Raw genomic sequence first — 18266 nt, forward strand, 5'->3', positions numbered from 1 at the left:
TTAATAGTAGATGATGCTGCACTCTGGAAAAATTGGATAATGGGTCGAGTCATCAAGACAATGCCAAATGCCAAAGGGGCAATCAGAACAGTTTGTGTGCAGACCAAAACCAGCACTCTGGATAGACCCGTGAATAAACTGTGCCTGCTTCAAGACACAGCTAATGTTTGAAATAAGAAATTCTTAGATGTTTATTTGCAGTTAAAATTACTAGTTAATTGAAACAATATTTAGAGTATAAGAATAGTTTGTGGCCCTTATAGAATTAAAATATAGTAAATTTCTATGCTCCTACATAAACAATTAGGGGCCAGAAATGTAAGAGCCAACCGTAGAAAGTTAATGTTTAATGTTAAATTCATGTGTTTAATTTTTACAGAATATTAGTTTCTTATAGCTACTTAAAATATGGTATAGCCTTTCACCCTTTGTAAGTTAACATGAGATAGAACTTTCTGTAGAACAGTGTTAATTAAGCCAGTTAGGAAATAGTTTTAATGCTAGCATGGACTATTAAAGATATTTGCAAATAGGAAATGGTATACAGTTTTCTGACTGTGTTTAACATGCCTACTGGCTTAACGTGTCTAAAGTATGACTGTATGGCCAAACTCAGAGAAATGAAACAAGATATGTAAGATGTAAGAACTTTTCTTAAACATGAACTTTTCATTTCTTTAACATACTTTTTTCTCTATTTTTGTATGTAATGTTTTGCTTTGAAATTTTACTAATTGGTTCAATTTTACATTCTAAAGTACTCCACATAAAATATGAACATACATGACATTCTTGTTAAATACTGACTGTTTATTGTAATGTAATATAAAGTTTTTTCTTAAGCCAAAAACCACTTACTGTTTAGATAACTGGCTTTAAAAATATAGTATAGTAATGTTCTTGAGTGGCTTAAGACTTCTTTGCAGTATTGTACAGTATATGTACATTACACTTGAAACTAATCTAAACATTAAAAACAGCAGAAGCTTAAAGTTAAATTTCAGAACTATACACCAATCAGCCACAACATTAGAACCACGTGCCTAATATTGTGTTAGTTCCCTTTGTGCCACCTATACAGCTCTGACTGGTCAAGGCAGGGGTCCTCAATCACAGTCCTGGAGGGCCACAGTGGCTGCAGGCTTTTGCTTCAACTCAATTGCTTAATAAGAAGCACCTATTGCTCAAGTAACACTTCTGCTTCACTTTAGTTGTCTCACTCGTTAAGATTTAGAACCCTTATTGCTTATTTTAGTCTTAAACAGCCGTATTCTTGGTTTTTAATTGCTCCTAATTAGCGATAAAATGAAAATGACAAAAGAGACCAGCATTTCTCCATTTAGCTTGTTACCATTACATCTGTGTGTAATCATGCACTATTGGGTTAAATTAAACACTTGGAAGGAAATTGAAGAGGAAAAAGTGAAGGACTGAGAATTACTCATTCATTTTAGCCTTCAAATCATTTGGATGATATCCTTAGAAAGGAAAAGAAAATACAGGATATAAGAATTACCTGACATTGCAGAGTTAAAACACTAACAAGCCATGAAATTAAATTATTGGCAAGAATTGCTTTCTAATTAAGCAACCGGGTTAGAACAAAAACCTGCAGCCACTGTGGTCCTCCAGGACTGTGATTGAGGACTCCTGGGTCAAGGCATAGACACCACAAGACCTCCAAAGGTGTCCTGTGGTGTTTGGCACCAAGACATTGGTAGCAGATACTTTAAGCCTTCTAAGTTGCAAGGTGGGACCACCATGGTTTAGACCTGTTTTTACTGTGCATCCCATAGATGCTCAATCAGACTGAGCTCTGGGAAATTTGGAGGTCAAATCAATATCTTAAACACTGACATGTTCCTCAAATCATTGCACAGCAATTTTTGCACTGTGGCAGAGCGGGGTGTACATGGACTTTAGGTAGGTAGCATGTGTCAAAGTAACATCCAAATTCCAGAACCTAAGGTTTCTCAGGAGAACACTGCCAGAGTATCGCACTGCCTCTGCTGGATTGCCCTCTTCCCACAGTGCATTCCAAAGCCATCTCCTCCCAAGGTAAACAACATGCACATAAAAGAGAACATAATTTATCAGAACAGACCACCTACTTCCATTGTTCAATGGTCCAGTTCTGACACACACATCTACTGCAGACACTTTAGGCGATGGACAGGGACCAACATAGGGCACTCTGACCAGCTTGCGGCTATGCAGCAAGCTGAACTACACTGTGTGTTATGATACCTCTCTCTAATGGCCAGGATTAAGTTATTCAGAAATTTGTGCTACAGTAGCAGTCTTCTGTGGGATCAGACCAGATGAGCTAGCCTTTGCTTTGTCCATATATCAATAAGCCTTGGGTACCTGTGACCATGCCGCTGGTTCACTAGTAGTCCCTCCTTGGATTTTACATTTTCTGACCTGCTATATCCTAACACAGGGTCACGGGGGTCTGCTGCAGCCAATCCCAGCCAGCACAGGGCGCAAGGCAGGAACAAATGCTGGGCAGGATGCCAGCCCATCGCAGGACATTTAGACTTTTATTTAAGACCAGATATTTTATCTAAAAGATATTACTTATTGCAAAGCAGCCTGCCATTTTAAATTCAGAAATTCAAAGCTTCATACCCTCTCTCAATAAAAAGTGTAATAATGTTCTCTTAGAAGATTTTGGTAAGCTTGATTGCTAGAGGATAAATGCAAGTGGTCTTAATTCTGAATTTTATATCTCCATTCATTTATTGTTATAAAAATCCATTAAAATAGAATCGATTTACTCACCATTCAGCTCAAGTTTCTCATGGGCCTGTTTTATTAGTCCAAACTGATGAATAATAACTTTGTAGCGCTTTTCAGCTTTACTTAGCTGGATCAGATGACTATCCTTTGTTGCATTCTGCAACTGCAATTTTTGTTCCTAAGATCAAAACTTAAATTGAACTTGATAATTGAATTGTTAAACAGAAAACATTGTAAAACCTACAAGCAGCTTTAGACTTCCATGTCAACTGACTCTTTTTGGGTTAATCTGCTTTCACACCAATGTATTACTTTTGTAAAAGTTACATACAATTTAGACTCATTTAAGTAATGTGATAATTGGTATAATACCAAGCAATGCTAATGTATTAAGAACACTTGCTAAAAAATATATTGATAGTGATCCCTGAAAGTTCTAAGTCAAATAAAGTGTTATTATCATATAAATGTTAGAAACTATGTGACTGGAATTGAAATATATGTATATTTTTTGAGGTCTTGGTGTCAAATACTCCCTATCCGTTACCACTGATGAGCCATCCCCTTTCTTGTTCAAGTTGTATAACTCCTTTGACTCCCACGCTACTCTGTCAACAAAGTGTATAATTGGAGTGCTTACCAATTCACTTAGTTTCTTCTGTAAACTGTAGTTGGATAACTATAAAAGAGAGAAATGCAATAAATATTTTATATTACAATATTTTTTACTACTCATACATGAATGATAGCTTTTATGGTGAAATATTGAAGGAGTTTTTTGTGGTTCTTTTCTTGATTCAGACCTTTGCAGAATTGCCTATTTGTCAAATGACAAACTTGTTTTAAGGTTTAGGCACACCTTGACGGATTTTCAACCTTAATAAATGACTAAAATCACATTTGTTAATAATAAACAATTTTAATGTATAATAACTGAAAGAACCTTCGGAAGACTTACAGCTCATAGCACCTTTAACTGAAAGGAAAGCCTAAAAATTATTCTGTAATCTGATATTTTCTATCTCCAACCAAAAATATATAACAAAGAAATCAGTGACTGGAACATCATCTGTAATTCTTGTGCCTTCTGTTACTGACCTCATAAATGTTAGCATGTATCAGATGGTGTCATCCCTAGTATTTAATACAGCTTAATGTATAAATTCCATTACCTTACTTAGAAAAGGCCAAGAGACTCTTTATTGCTAGAATCTGTCAGTGCATCATGTGCACTGGAGTGAAGAAACACTATACATCACTTTCCAAGTGTCACAGATTGCAAAAAGCAAAACAAACCCTTAAAGCTGGCACAAAAAAGGTCAGTAACAAGAAAGTACTTCTCTGTCTTTGAAGACAGACATGAGATTAATAAGTCAATAAATAACATTGACTAAAAGCAGAGAAAATTGTCCCTAGAACAATTTGCATTATAAATACTTAATATGCTTTATCTGACTTTACAGAACGCCTAAAATAACTATACTAAAATAATAGCCAGTTTAAATTAAAAAAATACCTACCTGTAATTTTTTAAATTCTTCTTTCAGTCCACTAATCTCTTTTTCTTTCAATCCAGCAGATAACTGGTATTTTCCCTTCCAATAATAACATGTACATGATCCATATATTGCACATACTTTTTAATATTCTCTTATTCTATGTTGTTTAATACAAGAGTCTGCTAGGCTGATGTGCAATTTAATACAATTTCATATCATAATCTGTTATTTAATCATCAATTAATTATAAATATTACAAAATAAAACATTAAAGTATATTTGAATACTGTACATGTATAACACGAAATTAACAAAAAAACAAATTTAGCAGATCATTAATGTGTTTGAACTAATTCAATAACTGCAAAATGCAACAGCCTAAGGCTATTTTATTTATTTAAATATATACTGTGTATATATATATACTGTGTATATATATCAAATTTGCATACAAACAATGTAGCTCAAAGTGCTTTACAAAATAAAATTAAAGGAAGTTAATATAAAACATAAACAAATAAGATTAGACAATAACACTTATATTTGTAATTGAAAATACATATGCAAAATAAGTTCCATACCTTGTCTCCTTCAATGCCACTGATTCGTTCCTGAAACTATTGTGATATTTGTCAATACAATTTAGCTTTTTAAATGCCCACAATGATTAATATACTGTAAGATAATTTTATGATTAAATGAATTAACTTCGACAAGTGTATCATAAATATTTAAAAATCTATTTTGTTGCACTAAGATGACTGAACTAAATTACTTATTCACTGTTTTCTCATCTATTAGAATTCATTTCTTATTAACAATATATCATAAAATAATAAATATACCTCTTACATATATCATTTTGAAATTTTTTACCTGTTTTCTTAATGTGATAAGTGCTTCTTTATGTTCCTTAGCTGCCATGTCAGATTGATATTGAAGAGATTCCTGTACAATTTTAAAGAACATTCACTATCTTATGGGGGTTATGCACTATATCAAGACATTCAGTATATTACATACCACTTTAGCTCTACTGTTTGTTCTTTACAACAATGGCATACATCTGTTTTAACATTAAATGCATGCAATTTACACATTCATCAGAAACATAATAGCAGTGTTTCAAATGGCTGCCTAAAATTCTGAAAAATTTCTAAAATCGTTTGTTCATAATATTACATATTGTAGAAGAGAATATTATACACTGTTTGTGTAATTTGGTTAATTTATTGTATCACTTATTCTGCATTATTGTTTGATTTCACAGCTCTAATCATAAAACATTACACTAAAAATCAGATTTCAGAAAGTAAATAATGATCCTAAGAAAACTACAAAATACATCTGTGACACCTGAAGCATGAAATAAAACATTAAAATAATCAGATTTCAACAAATGAAATTGGATTCCAACAATGCTGCAGAACATACCTCAAACGCCCTTTATATTGTACATTTATAATTCTAGAGGACCATAGTTAAATGTAAGAAATTGTGTTCATTAAAGGAGTTGCATGTATTGCTACTTCTGGCAATAACTGGTTTCTTACAGTGTTGGCATATATCTAAAACGTGTCCACATAATGGATGGTTTCAGACTAAATCCTCCCTAGACACAATTTTTCTCCATTTCTCTACTCTTCTATGTATTATACTGTACTAGTTCAAAGCTTTCTTTATTCAATATCAATGTGTGGGCTTATATACCGGCAATTTTAACAAAACTTTGCATCTTTAAATGGCAAAATCTATTTAGTATTTGCATGTAAGGCAAAATTTGCATAACTGAAACTTTTCTTGATATATAGAAATGCTTTACTGGTATCAGAATGTTAAAAGAAAATCCCTATTCACCAAAGATCTATACTAGTATGGTAGAACTTTATACTAAAAAGCACTAGCCTGAACTTGGATACAAAAGAAATGTAATTATCCAAGGACCATCTTAAAGAAGACTTGCCAAAAGAAAATTGGTGTATGCCATGATGTGCCCTCCATAAACCCAAATAAGTGAATGCGACACAAATAAACTACAAACCTGAAAACTCAGAAAGCTATTATAAAAGAAATGGTAGCATCTTGTTAGATTGTTTATATGTTAAAATCAAGAATTCAAATGAGAATAGTAAAGGTTAAATGGTCCTGTTTTAAAAAAGATAACACATTAACTGAAGCCCTCCTCCAATATCCAGTACTGTATGCCTAAATAACACCTGCCAGGAGGCAACAATTTAAATTGAACTTTTGAAGTAATTACTCATGGGATACTGAAGTATGAAGAGAAACAGGGGCATGCCTAATGACAAGGGTGGTCTAGCACACCGCCCTCATCAAGCTAAATATTTAAACCAGCAATAAACAGGGACTTTTTATCTGGGACACAAACTGTTTGTAATCATTCTGTGTTTAATTTTACAGTAAGATAGCCACAAGGTAATGATATCCAAACCAGAGAACCAGCCTTCCACCATGGCAGATTCCCATTGCAGTAATTTGTAGAGCAGGTTCAGCAGCTACAAGTACAACTGAAAGCCCAGTCGGTCATACTGGCAGAGCCAGTATCTAAACTCATGCTACAAGTGGCTGTGACTCCCCAGTGATAACCTCTATCTATATCTACAAATTCCATTCTCCAGGAAGTTCTCAGCTGGCGGTGACATCAAAGCACAGCACACCTCCTGGTGTTGAAAAGGAGCACCAGCAGATTATCACTGGCTGAAGTAAGAATGTGTAAGCATACTCATACTCTTTTTGTCCAACAAGGCACTCCAAGATAATTATGATCCTGATCATCAAACTTGAGGCAGCTGAGCACATTTTATTTTCTTTGCAAGGCTTTCCTACTATATTGTCCAGAGTTTTCTTGGTACAACACAGAAGAACTATTGAAAGTTGTCAACAAAAACTATGACACATTCCATCACAGGCAGACAGACCAAAACAGAAAAAAGATTTTGAGAGGAGAAAACACTACCTATCTCTTGAAGGCTACAACGCTGATCTACAAAGCTGAGCTAGGTTGGCAGCGGAATAAAGAGACAACAGAGACAACCTTGTTATGCCCTGCTATGGATGCACCTTGTCATTTATTAATTAACATGAAGAGAAATTAGGTTTGTTACAGCCCAAATGGCAGACCCAACAGAACCAAATGATGTAAGTTTAATAGAAAAGCATAAGTCCAAAGGAGTCATAACACTCAATCTGTAACACATGCTTTGAGGATCCCTTACCTGAAAAACTACGGATTCTCCAAATGTATCAAAAAGCAGGGAAAACCACTTTGGAAACTTCAGCACATAGGCCAAGAAAGACAGAGAAATCCACTTTAGAAAACCCATCATTCTCAATCAGATATGGAAATTACCTCCTTATTTAAATGTGAAAAGTTAAACATGCATGAAATGTTAGTAATGTCAGTGAATGACCTTTCAATTCCAAACCACAACAGCTGTACTCGACCTTAAAAAATTATTTATTATATTAGGTCATAATTCATGAAGAAGAAAAAAGCACATATTGTTCTGAAATGCTACATTTAGCACATTCCTATCTGAAAGGCAGTCACTTGGGATGTGAAGAAATGGTAGAGTAACTTATGATTCAATTCTGCTAGTCCAGAATAAACTGTGAAGAAAAGCACTATTATACTTCTTCTCTGGAATGCTTTTTATATGAGATCCCAAGGTGCCAAAAGGTTCCATTAAACCTATGTCCTTCAAAATATATTTCTTTTCAGTAAATTGAAATGGACATTATGGGACTGCAAAAAAAGACCTCAAACTGCTACCTTATACTACAAAGACAACCCACTTTGTCCTGCAAAGACTATAGCAGAGTTTATTGAGATATTGCGCATGTAGGAATCCATAAAGAGATCTTCACAGATTAAAATAAATCCTTCATGACTGACATACAGTATTTAAAAAGACTGAAGAATTACTGAGAATTAAATACTTAAAAACATGTTAGTTGAACATATTAAGTAATTAGTTGTCACTAACAAAAGGGGAAGGGTCTTAAATCTCCATTTGTTTTGCTTGCAAATAGAGAGGTACTGAAGATGTCCATTTAGGTGTTGCTAAGACTGTACTAAGTAAGGGAGGACTGGTATGAGCAACAGAGAGTGACTAGCATTAGCAGGAACTATTTCTCTAAATTTAAAATAGAATTTTGGAATTCAATTAAGCCTTTATCAAATTAGCCAATAGCAGTAAGCACTCAAAAAGGTAAAGACTTTTGTGGATTGTAATCTTGTTTTAAATAACCTAAACTTGCTATCTATTTATACTGACCCCAGGGTTGTGGTACAAGAAAGACCATATCACATGTCCAGACAAAGCAGGGTAAACTGCTATCATCTGTTTCAACCTTGGAGGGACACCTGTGCCATTTAATGACGATACATGTCACCCTTAAGGCTGCTGGTCAAATTTCTCATAGATCTAGTCTATAAAATTCCTCAACTACTGTGATATGAAAAATCTCCCCCAGGGTTATTCCTCCTTTTGTTATCTTGAAAGACATATCCAAATGAGGAATAAAAGCAGTACAAAATCAGATAATGGATGGTAAGAAGCACTCTGCAATGTTTCTAAGCCTGAAAGTGCTGAATAAAGAAAGGAAATGTGTCCATGGAAAGGGAAGAAGTTGTGATTAAATGAGGCATCACTCAAATAAGGTATCACATTTTAGGCAGGGAATTCCCCTTGGTATTTGACCATGTTCCAGTTCAGTGGATAATGTTCCAGTTCTCATCCACTCAGGTCTGCCAGGGAACAGTGTATGACGATGCCACCTCTGTGTGGTATCAAGTCTCAATCCAGATTCTTTTTCTGTGTAGTTCCTAGTTGGTGGAACAAGCTACCCACTTCCAACCAAACTGCTGACACCCTCATTGAATTGAAGTCATCAAACTACTGACACCCTCATTAAAAACCCATTTGTTCTGTGAATATCTGTCTGATTGATAGGACTTTGCTCTGTGATATTTTATATTGTTGGCTAAGTTGTTGTTAGAGTAAGTTTAATTTCTTTATTGATTGTAATATTGATTGTGTATATTTATTAGTTATTACATCTTTTTCACTTGTGGAAATCAACTTTTTGTTACCTGTCCTACTACGCTTGCTGAACAAACAGGCACCAGCCTAATGTTACTCAATTGTTTACCTCTTTTGTAAGTCACTCTGGATAAAAGTGTCAGCCAAGCGAATAAATGTAAAGGTAATGCAGCACAAAAGGTGATCCACCGGGGTTGTCCCTTGACTTGAATTATAGCCCTATCTTATTAAAGTGGTCCCTATGAAAGGGACTCTTCATGGCAAAGCAGATACTCTTTCCTATATTTATAGTCTCATGACAGATTATGCTCTACTACATAAGGCAGAGTGGTGGGGGAAAGGGGCAAACAAACAAAATAATAATATATACTTATTTTCCCAACTGAGACCCCAAAAACTTCATAATGTCTCTGGATTTTGTTTTACACACCTTTGTGAAATTAATTATTAGTTAAAGTAAAAACAGTACTAAATATATCTTCTACTAGACCATGAGTCAAATTACTAATAAATATTTATTATATGACATCATTACCATGACTACTTGTTTAAATATCCATCTTAATGAAAGGTGTACAGGTTGTTGGGTCTCTGTCATTCCAAAATAAACATTTTTACTAATAAGATGCATTGAATTTGTCATTCCAGTAGATAGCATGTCACAAACATTACCACTACTTTTACAAATTCCATACCAAATGGCTAAGATGGTTAGCATGGCTAGTACAGAACATTTGTCTTGTGCCACTTGTGATTTTGGGAGCTGAACACTGTTTAAAGATACATTCATCATTCTGGCTTGGATATTATTATCTAATCAGTAGTCTTGATCAGTAAAACTCAACAAAGCGTTTTTCGCAGCAGATATACTGCATTTACTGTTAACCTTTTTCACCGTGCAGCCAGCTTAGGCAAACATTTTTTCGACCCATGCACAGAACTTTCACAAATATGTACTGTAAGATCACTGCAACTCCAGTTTGATCAGAACACCAGCTTTCCATTCCACATGCACTTAAAATATATATATATGACATGTACATTAGCTGACCATAATGAGAATGTTATGAGTACAGGTATTCATCAACTTATTATACAGGTTATGTTCCGGCACTAAGGATGCAAATCGATATGAGAGTATCTCAATAATTATAGAGGAGAGGTCATATATGCTCTACAGCATAAGGTACAATAATATCACACATATTTAAGTAAACTGCCTTGCTTTTCAAAATTGTTATTATGGTAGAGCGAGACTATCCAAAGTTGCATGCAATTACATTCACTGTTTTGACACTTTAATATTGTTTGATAACTTTAAATTTTGAAAAGCGACTCAACCTGTGGCAGGTGAGTCTCTGCAGGAAGGAGCTATGCACTACAAAAATTTGTGAGAACAGAGGTCCCCCTTAAATATGAAGAGGATGAGTGGAGAATTGATACAACAAAAGCACCTGTTTAATGGTCCTTGAAAGGATCTTTTGTTTTTTAATCTCTTTAATGTAGAGAAAAGCCAAGCAAAATGACACCTTTTATTGGCTAACTAAAATGATTACAATATGCAAGCTTTCGAGGCAACTCAGGCCCTTCTTCAGGCAAGATGTAATCATTACATCTTGCCTGAAGAAGGGCCTGAAGTTGCCTCAAAGCTTTCATATTGTAATCTTTTAGTTAGCCAATAAAAGGTGTCATTTTGCTTGGCTTTTCTCTACATTCATAATGGCTAACACGGTACAACAACCTTAATCTCTTTAAGAAAGGACAATGATCAGATGTTAACCTCAAGAAACAACACTTGTTCTACTTGTCTTCCTCAGGGATTGTTATTCTTGCACTATCTTCTTTCCTTTGCCAACCTGCCATACTCTTCATCACATCTCTTTTTAAGCTTCAGGTGTTTAAGGGCGATGTTGCACTTGCCATTAGAAAAATATAGGCGGTACAAAATATGTAAGAGACACAAGAGAAGTATGTGAATGAGACTAGAAGCAAGGAGCTGGCGCCTGATACGCTATGAGATTGCTAGCAAAATGTTATACAGTATAGTGTTCTTTGTTCTTAGTAAATAGAGAAAGTACGCATTGACATTCTAAGTGCCACATGGGATGGAAGGGCATTCTGACCACTAAAGGGGATGGCTTCTTACCTGGGCAGGAGGCTCCTAGAGAACAGATAGACATCTCGGCCAAGGGAGAGAAAGGTGCCAGATCCTAAAAGGACTTCTTATGACAATGGACCGACATTACAATCAGGAAAAAGATTCATTGTCCAGGCAGGAAGCCCCAGACAGATTCACAGGCATCCCGACAGGACATATTTCTGGACATTCCCTAGTTAAAAAGAAAGGGAAGGACTGCCTCTGGGGCGTGTTTATTCCCCACAGTCACTAAATGGCAGCAGCTGTCGATACCGGCATCCATTCGGGAGCCAGTAGGGAATGCCAAAAATTGTAGTCCGGCAGCACATCCCTGCTGGGGTCCTTGGGTGCCACAAGACGGCGCTGCAGGGAGATATAAGCTGTGCTCTGTGGGACTTCCATGTGGCCCAGAAGTGCTTCCAATGGGCAACAGCCCTGGCACCAGAAGTACTCCTGGGTCCTCATTAAAAGGGACCACATTCCCATGTTCAGGCAAGTTGGAGCTGGGAGGAAAACGAGCAACACCCGACTGGAGGGGGGCAGTACAGTGGAGAGAGGATAGGTGATTTGGAGGAGAGATAACAGGTTTATATTATATATAAATACACACAGGTAAAATTCCATTACAATGAACAGCCAGGGACCTAAAAAATATTTAGTTGTAATGAAAATTTCATTGTAATGAGATTCTGTATTTGTTGCCATAGTGCTTTTTTTAACTTGCGTCCAGGTGTTTGTAATCATTTCAATAGCTTCTTTCACGTTAATTTTCATCTTCTATGTTATGATAACAAGAATTTTTCTCAGCATTTCCTTTGTGATAATGCGTTTTCAGGGTGCGAATGATGCCCAAATCCAATGGCTGAAACACTGCCGTGTAATTGGGTAGGAGGAACTAAACTCAAACATTATCTAAATGTAGAAACATGCTGTGAGCAGCACAGTTATCAAACAGAAGCCGAATCATCCTTTTCTTCTTATTATTGTGAAGTTTCTAAACTCTTTTTGGATCCCCCCACACCCACCCAACAGGAAGGTCACGCTGAAGTGTGTCCCAAAGCGCGATTGCTGAGTCTATGTAAGATTGTTTGTCTGTTGCCGGGGCAGGGCAACAGCAGGCTTACGGCAGTGCAGTGAGGCGCCACAGAAGCGAATCCTAAAAGATTGGGGTCATGCTATAAGTCCCTGTTTTACACCCCAAAACACGAAGCTGAGTCTCAGAACTTTAGCAAAACTAGCTTTATTCAGCTTGAAATAAGAACAGCATGGATATTTATGGTAGTGTTATCTGCCACTCTCCTATAAACAGACACAGCAGCAGAGGTGGGTAGAGTAGCCAAAAATTGTACTCAAGTAAGAGTTACGTTACTTCAAAATAATATTACTCAAGTAAAAAGTAGTCATCCAAAAAATTACTCAAGTAAGAGTAAAAAAGTACTTGGTGAAAAGACTACTCAAGTACTGAATAACCGTTTGATCATAATAAATTATTTTTTAGAAATGTAATAAGACAAACAAAAATATAAAATAATGTACAAATTCTGCTATTTCCAAATAATAAAATAAAAAAATGAGCAAAAATAAATAACATATAAAAATAACAAATAAAGATGCACAAATAACACAAAGTTCTAAATCTCAGTTTTTCACAACAAAGCTTTTGAAGTCAATACCTAGAGTAGGTAACATGTATGTTTGAATAGTGCAAACTACTTACAGTGACAAGATATACTGTATACCAGGGGTGCCCAATAAGTCGATCGTGATCGACCAGTAGATCGGAAAGGTAGTGCAGGTAGATCGTGTTGCATTCAAAAATTTTTTTTTTAAAATGTTATTCTGTCATACTGTATATCCTCCCTATGACATTTGCCACTTGATTGACATACAGGGCGGCCAGTCTGAGATCTCTCTTTTTTTTTTTTTAATAATTTTATTGTAATTATTCTATACAAATCGATCAATTTTGACAAAAAATAGGATTGAAACTGAAAAACAAGTCGACCCCCACCCCTGAGAGAGAGAGCATGGCCAACGGGGAAAAACTTAAGGCTTGTAAACATACTTAAATTGATGAGTTTAATAGGCCAATAGAGATGAATGGAGAAGAAAAAGAAATGTGGAGATAATTGCTTCCTCGGTGCTTTAAGAGCTTATTCTAAAATATTAGTGATTAGATCCTGACAAGTTTTGAAAAAATTCTGTACAGATGCTCTAACTGAATATTTGATTTTTTCCAATTTCAAATAATATAAAACATCGGTTTCCCACTGACTTAAAAGAGGAGAGTTAGGATTCTTCCAGTTTAGCAAAATAAGTCTGCGTGCCAAAAGTGTACTGAATGCATTCACAGTTTGTTTACCCTTCTCCACTTTAAACCCATCTGGAAAATCACCAAACACAGCTGTTAATTGGTTAGGAGGGATTGCGACACCAAGGCTGTCTGAAAGGCACTTAAAAATTTTGATCCAAAATTATGTTAATTTGGTGCAGGTCCAAAACATGTACCACTTGATTGCAGCATTTGCACGTTGGATCTTGCCCTGGAAACATTTTGGACAGTTTTAAGCAAGATAGATGTGCTCGATATATAATTTTCAGTTGAATAATTGTGTACTTTGTGCATATGGAGCTCAAGTGAAGTCTCTGCATTGCTACTTTCCACTCCTTTTCTGATATATTAATTAAGAGATCTTTTTCCCATGGTCCTTTTGGATCTTTGAAAGGGAGGGACTGTAAAATAATTTTATATATTGCAGAGATGTTGTCTAAGTCCTTGATATTCAGCAATATTTTTTCCAGCATGGGCGAGGGTGCAAGATGAGGAAAATCGGGCAGGTTCTGTTTAACAAAGTTCCTAATTTGAAGATAGTGAAAAAAATGTACAGCTGGAAGGTTAAATCTAAAATGTAATTGTTCATAGGATCCAAAGATGTTGTCTATATAAAGAACTCTAAGCAATTTAATCCCACATTTTTTCCAGATATAAAAACTGCATATGTTTGCAAGGGTTGAAAATGGTGGTTCTATTGCAGAGGTGCCACAGAAAAAAGCTTCTCCATCTTAAAATGCTTTCTACATTGGTTCCATATTCTGAGTGAGTGAAGCACAATTGGGTTATTAGTATATTGCCGATAATTTGTATTTATTGGGGCACAAAGCAGGGAATATAAAGAAGTACTGTAGGATTTTACTTCTATTGCGGACCAGGTCTGTGTATGTTCTATTTGTGTCCAGGTTTTTATAGTTTGCATGTTTCTGCCCAGTAATAAAACTGAAAGTTGGGTAGAGCCATGCCACCTTCTGCCTTAGGTCTTTGTAAGGTCGCTCTTTGAATATGTGGATGTTTTGAGTTCCAAATAAATGAGGTTATTGTTGAATTTAATTTCTTAAAAACTTATTTATTGATGTATGCTGGAATGTTTTGAAATAAAAAAGAAGCTTACGAAGAATATTTATCTTAACAACGTTAATTCTTCCAGCTAGAGTGAGATGAAAGGTTGACCATCTATGCAAGTCTTGCTTAATTTTTTCCATACAGATGGTGAAATTTTGTTGATAAAGTGCTTTGTGTTTACTTGTGATGTTAACCCCTAGGCATTTAAACTGATCTGCAATGATAAAAGGTAGGGTATCTAATCTAATATTATATGCTTGAGAATTCACTGGAAAGAGTACACTTTTATTCAGATTAATTCTGAGACCAGAGATCTTTTGAAATTCTGTAAGTGCTGTTAAGACTATCGGCACAGAATTTTGTGAGTCTAATATATACAGTACCATATCATCTGCATATAGAGCAATTTTCTGTTCCAGTCCTTCTCTGATAATCCCAATTATCTGATCAGCATTTCGACAGTAAACTGCCAGTGGTTCAATGGCGATTGCAAATAGCAGTGGTGACAAGGGGCATCCTTGTCTGGTACCACGTTCTAGTTTAAAGTAGTCTGAACAAAAGTTGTTAATACAAACTGAAGCTTCTGAATTGGTATACAGTAGTTTGATCCATGCACAAATGTTCGGGCCAAACCCAAATTTCTCTAATGTAGTAAAAAGCTATTTTCATTCAATCATGTCAAATGTTTTTTCTGCATCCAATTATAATAATATTTCTGGGATGTTTGACTTTGTTGGTGAGTATATTACATTAAACAGGTGTCGAAGATTGGAAGATAAGCGTCGACCCTTGATAAATCCAGTTTGATCTTGTGATATTACTAAAGGCAGAACTTTCTCCATCCTTCTAGCTATGATTTTTGAGAGTATCTTAACCTCATTATTCAGAAGTGAAATTGGTCTGTATGATGCACATTGTAATAAGTCATTATTTTGTTTAGGAAAGACGGTGATTAATGATTGGCGAAAAGTCTGATTGTCTCTAGCTTCTTTAAATGTTGCTAATAGGAGGGGAACTAGCTGAGCGGAGAATTTCTTAGAAAATTCTGCAGAGTAGCCATCAGGGCCTGCTGCTTTCCCGCCTTGAAGTGACTTTATAGCATCTAGTAATTCTGATAGCACCACAGGTTAATCCAGTTCCTCCGGACTAAAAGTATCTATTTGTGGTATCTGTAATGTATCCAGAAATCCATTAGATTGTGTGTTGTCTTCTTTAAACTCAGTAGAATATAAGGATTTATAGTAGTCTCTAAATGTGTGCATTATATTTTTATGGTCAATGATTTAGTTTCCGTTCGTGTTGGTGATTACTGGGATTGCATTGTGAACTTCTTGCTTGTGGATTTGTTGATCTTTTTAGCTCTGATACTTTCTTGGTTTCTAATTTATTCCTGTCGGAAAGACATGAAATAATCTGTCCACTTAAGAAGGCCTTTAGAGTTTCCCAGAGTATTCCTGCAGAAACCTCTGAGGATGTATTGTCTCTACAAAGAAACTGATTTGTTTGGAAATAAATTCTGTACAGTTCTCGTCTGCTAATAGAAGCAGGATAAGACGCCATCCATGAGGTGAGTGTGTGGGGCATAGTGACTTTAGCTCCAAGATCAGTAGTGCATGGTCAGAAATAACAATAGCATCGTACTTACAAGATTTAATCGTGGCAAGAAATTATTATCTTTAAAGAAATAATCTATTCTTGAGTAGCAATGATGTACTGTTGAGTAGAAAGAATATGTTCTTGAGTTTGGGTTTAGAAACTTCCAGGGGTCTGATAAGCTGTGGTCAGTTACAAACTGTGTAATTGTCTTTGCAGTGTTAGATGTCATCCCCCCTATGACAGGAGTCCTATCTAAGAGTGGATTTAAAAGACAATTAAAGTCCCCAGCCATTATAATTTTATGAGTGTTCACACTGGGAATGGATGCAAATACATTTTGTATGTATTCTCTTTTCTTCTAACACACTGGTCATCCCACACGCACGATCAAATACACGAGCTACTGCAAAACTCCAGCTATCTAAGTGATGTAGCGGAGTAAGAGTAGCGTTTTATTCTTCACAAATGTACTCAAGTAAAAGTAAAAAGTATGGTGCAGTAAAACTACTCTTAGAAGTACAATGTTTTTAAAAAGTTACTCAAGTAAATGCAATGGAGTAAATGTAACTCGTTACTACCCACCTCTGCACAGCAGTCAGACAGGGATGTGGCTAGGTTAGTGGCCAAGTAATGCTGTTCCCTGCATTTATAATGTTCCTTGCATCACCCATCAAATTATTTTCTGTTTGCTTCGGTGAAGAGCTGTAGCACAGCAGTGAGCCTGCTGTTGCCCCAGCAATGGATAAACAGTCTTCCACAGACGCAGTGATCGTACTTAGGGACGCTCTTCGGCATGTTGTCCAGTTGGGATAGGTCTCATAAGAGTTTAGAAACCTCACATTTTCTTGAATGAGTGCCACATTTATAGGAATGTTTCTTGAACGAGCATCACTTAACCACATAAAAACGGCTTTATCGACGTCTTCAAATGCAGCAGTTTACATACATTTGCAACCCGAGATTTTTCTTCTTTTTTTGCTTGGTCTTTCAAGAAACTTGACAGTGTCGATGGTGAAATTCAAAATTCATTGGCAACATCTTTTTTCTTTTTGTCGGAATCAAGAGCTGCAAAATTTTAAAGTTTTTTTTTTCCTAATATGAATTGTTATAATTTTTTCGTGTCTGCTTTATCTATAGGAGGGTGACAATGAGTTATATTCCAATTGACATTTTTCAAATTTAGATGTGCAATAAGCAAAAGGTATCACTGAAAACCACAGAAAACAAACAGCAAAAAAAAAAACAGTACAAGGAAAGTACGAAGAAAGAACATTTTTTTTTTACAATGTTTCTGTTTGGGGATCGTTGTGCACAACTGACCAGCAGCCACAGAACTAACTGCTCTGTGGATGATTCATTCTGGCATTTCAAGGTCTTTTGGGAACTTCGTTGTAATGAAAGTATCTGCTGAATGTATTTCGTAGTAACAAGATTTCTATAGACTTGTGTCATAAGGGGAAATGTTGGGACCATAAAAATACAGTATATATATATGTGTGTGTGTGTATATATACATGTATGTACAGGTAAAATTCAGTTACAATGAATATAGTTACAATGAAATTTTCATTACAACAAAGTACTGTATATATATATATATATATATATATATATATATATATATATATATATATATATATATTGTGGTCCCCGGCCGGGCTGGAGCCCGGCCGGGGCGTAGGAGGGCGTGAGGAGGGCTTGTGCCTCCTCCAGACATGAGGGGCATCCGTCCTGGTTCTATTGGGAGCCCGGGTCGAGGGCATGGAAGCCCTACCCTGTAGGGGCCCGTGGTTACCGCCAGGCGGCGCCGATGCCGGTTGATCCCATGC

General features: G+C 35.9%; 1 protein-coding gene across 1 annotated transcript in view; it reads right to left on the bottom strand.

The window, feature by feature from the left end:
- LOC120523527 (coiled-coil domain-containing protein 73-like) overlaps positions 1–18266 on the bottom strand; it is a 127933-nt gene that overhangs the window by 28807 nt on the left and 80860 nt on the right. Inside the window, exons 4-8 of the mRNA XM_039744957.1 lie at positions 5118–5189; positions 4823–4858; positions 4263–4337; positions 3383–3421; positions 2785–2920 (exon numbers count right to left, since the gene is read on the bottom strand). Of these exons, the coding sequence (XP_039600891.1) occupies positions 2785–2920; positions 3383–3421; positions 4263–4337; positions 4823–4858; positions 5118–5189 (358 nt within the window). The remainder of the gene's footprint in view (positions 1–2784; positions 2921–3382; positions 3422–4262; positions 4338–4822; positions 4859–5117; positions 5190–18266) is intronic.

Source organism: Polypterus senegalus, chromosome 1, assembly GCF_016835505.1.
Source record: "Polypterus senegalus isolate Bchr_013 chromosome 1, ASM1683550v1, whole genome shotgun sequence".
Classification (NCBI taxonomy): Eukaryota; Metazoa; Chordata; class Cladistia; order Polypteriformes; family Polypteridae; genus Polypterus; species Polypterus senegalus.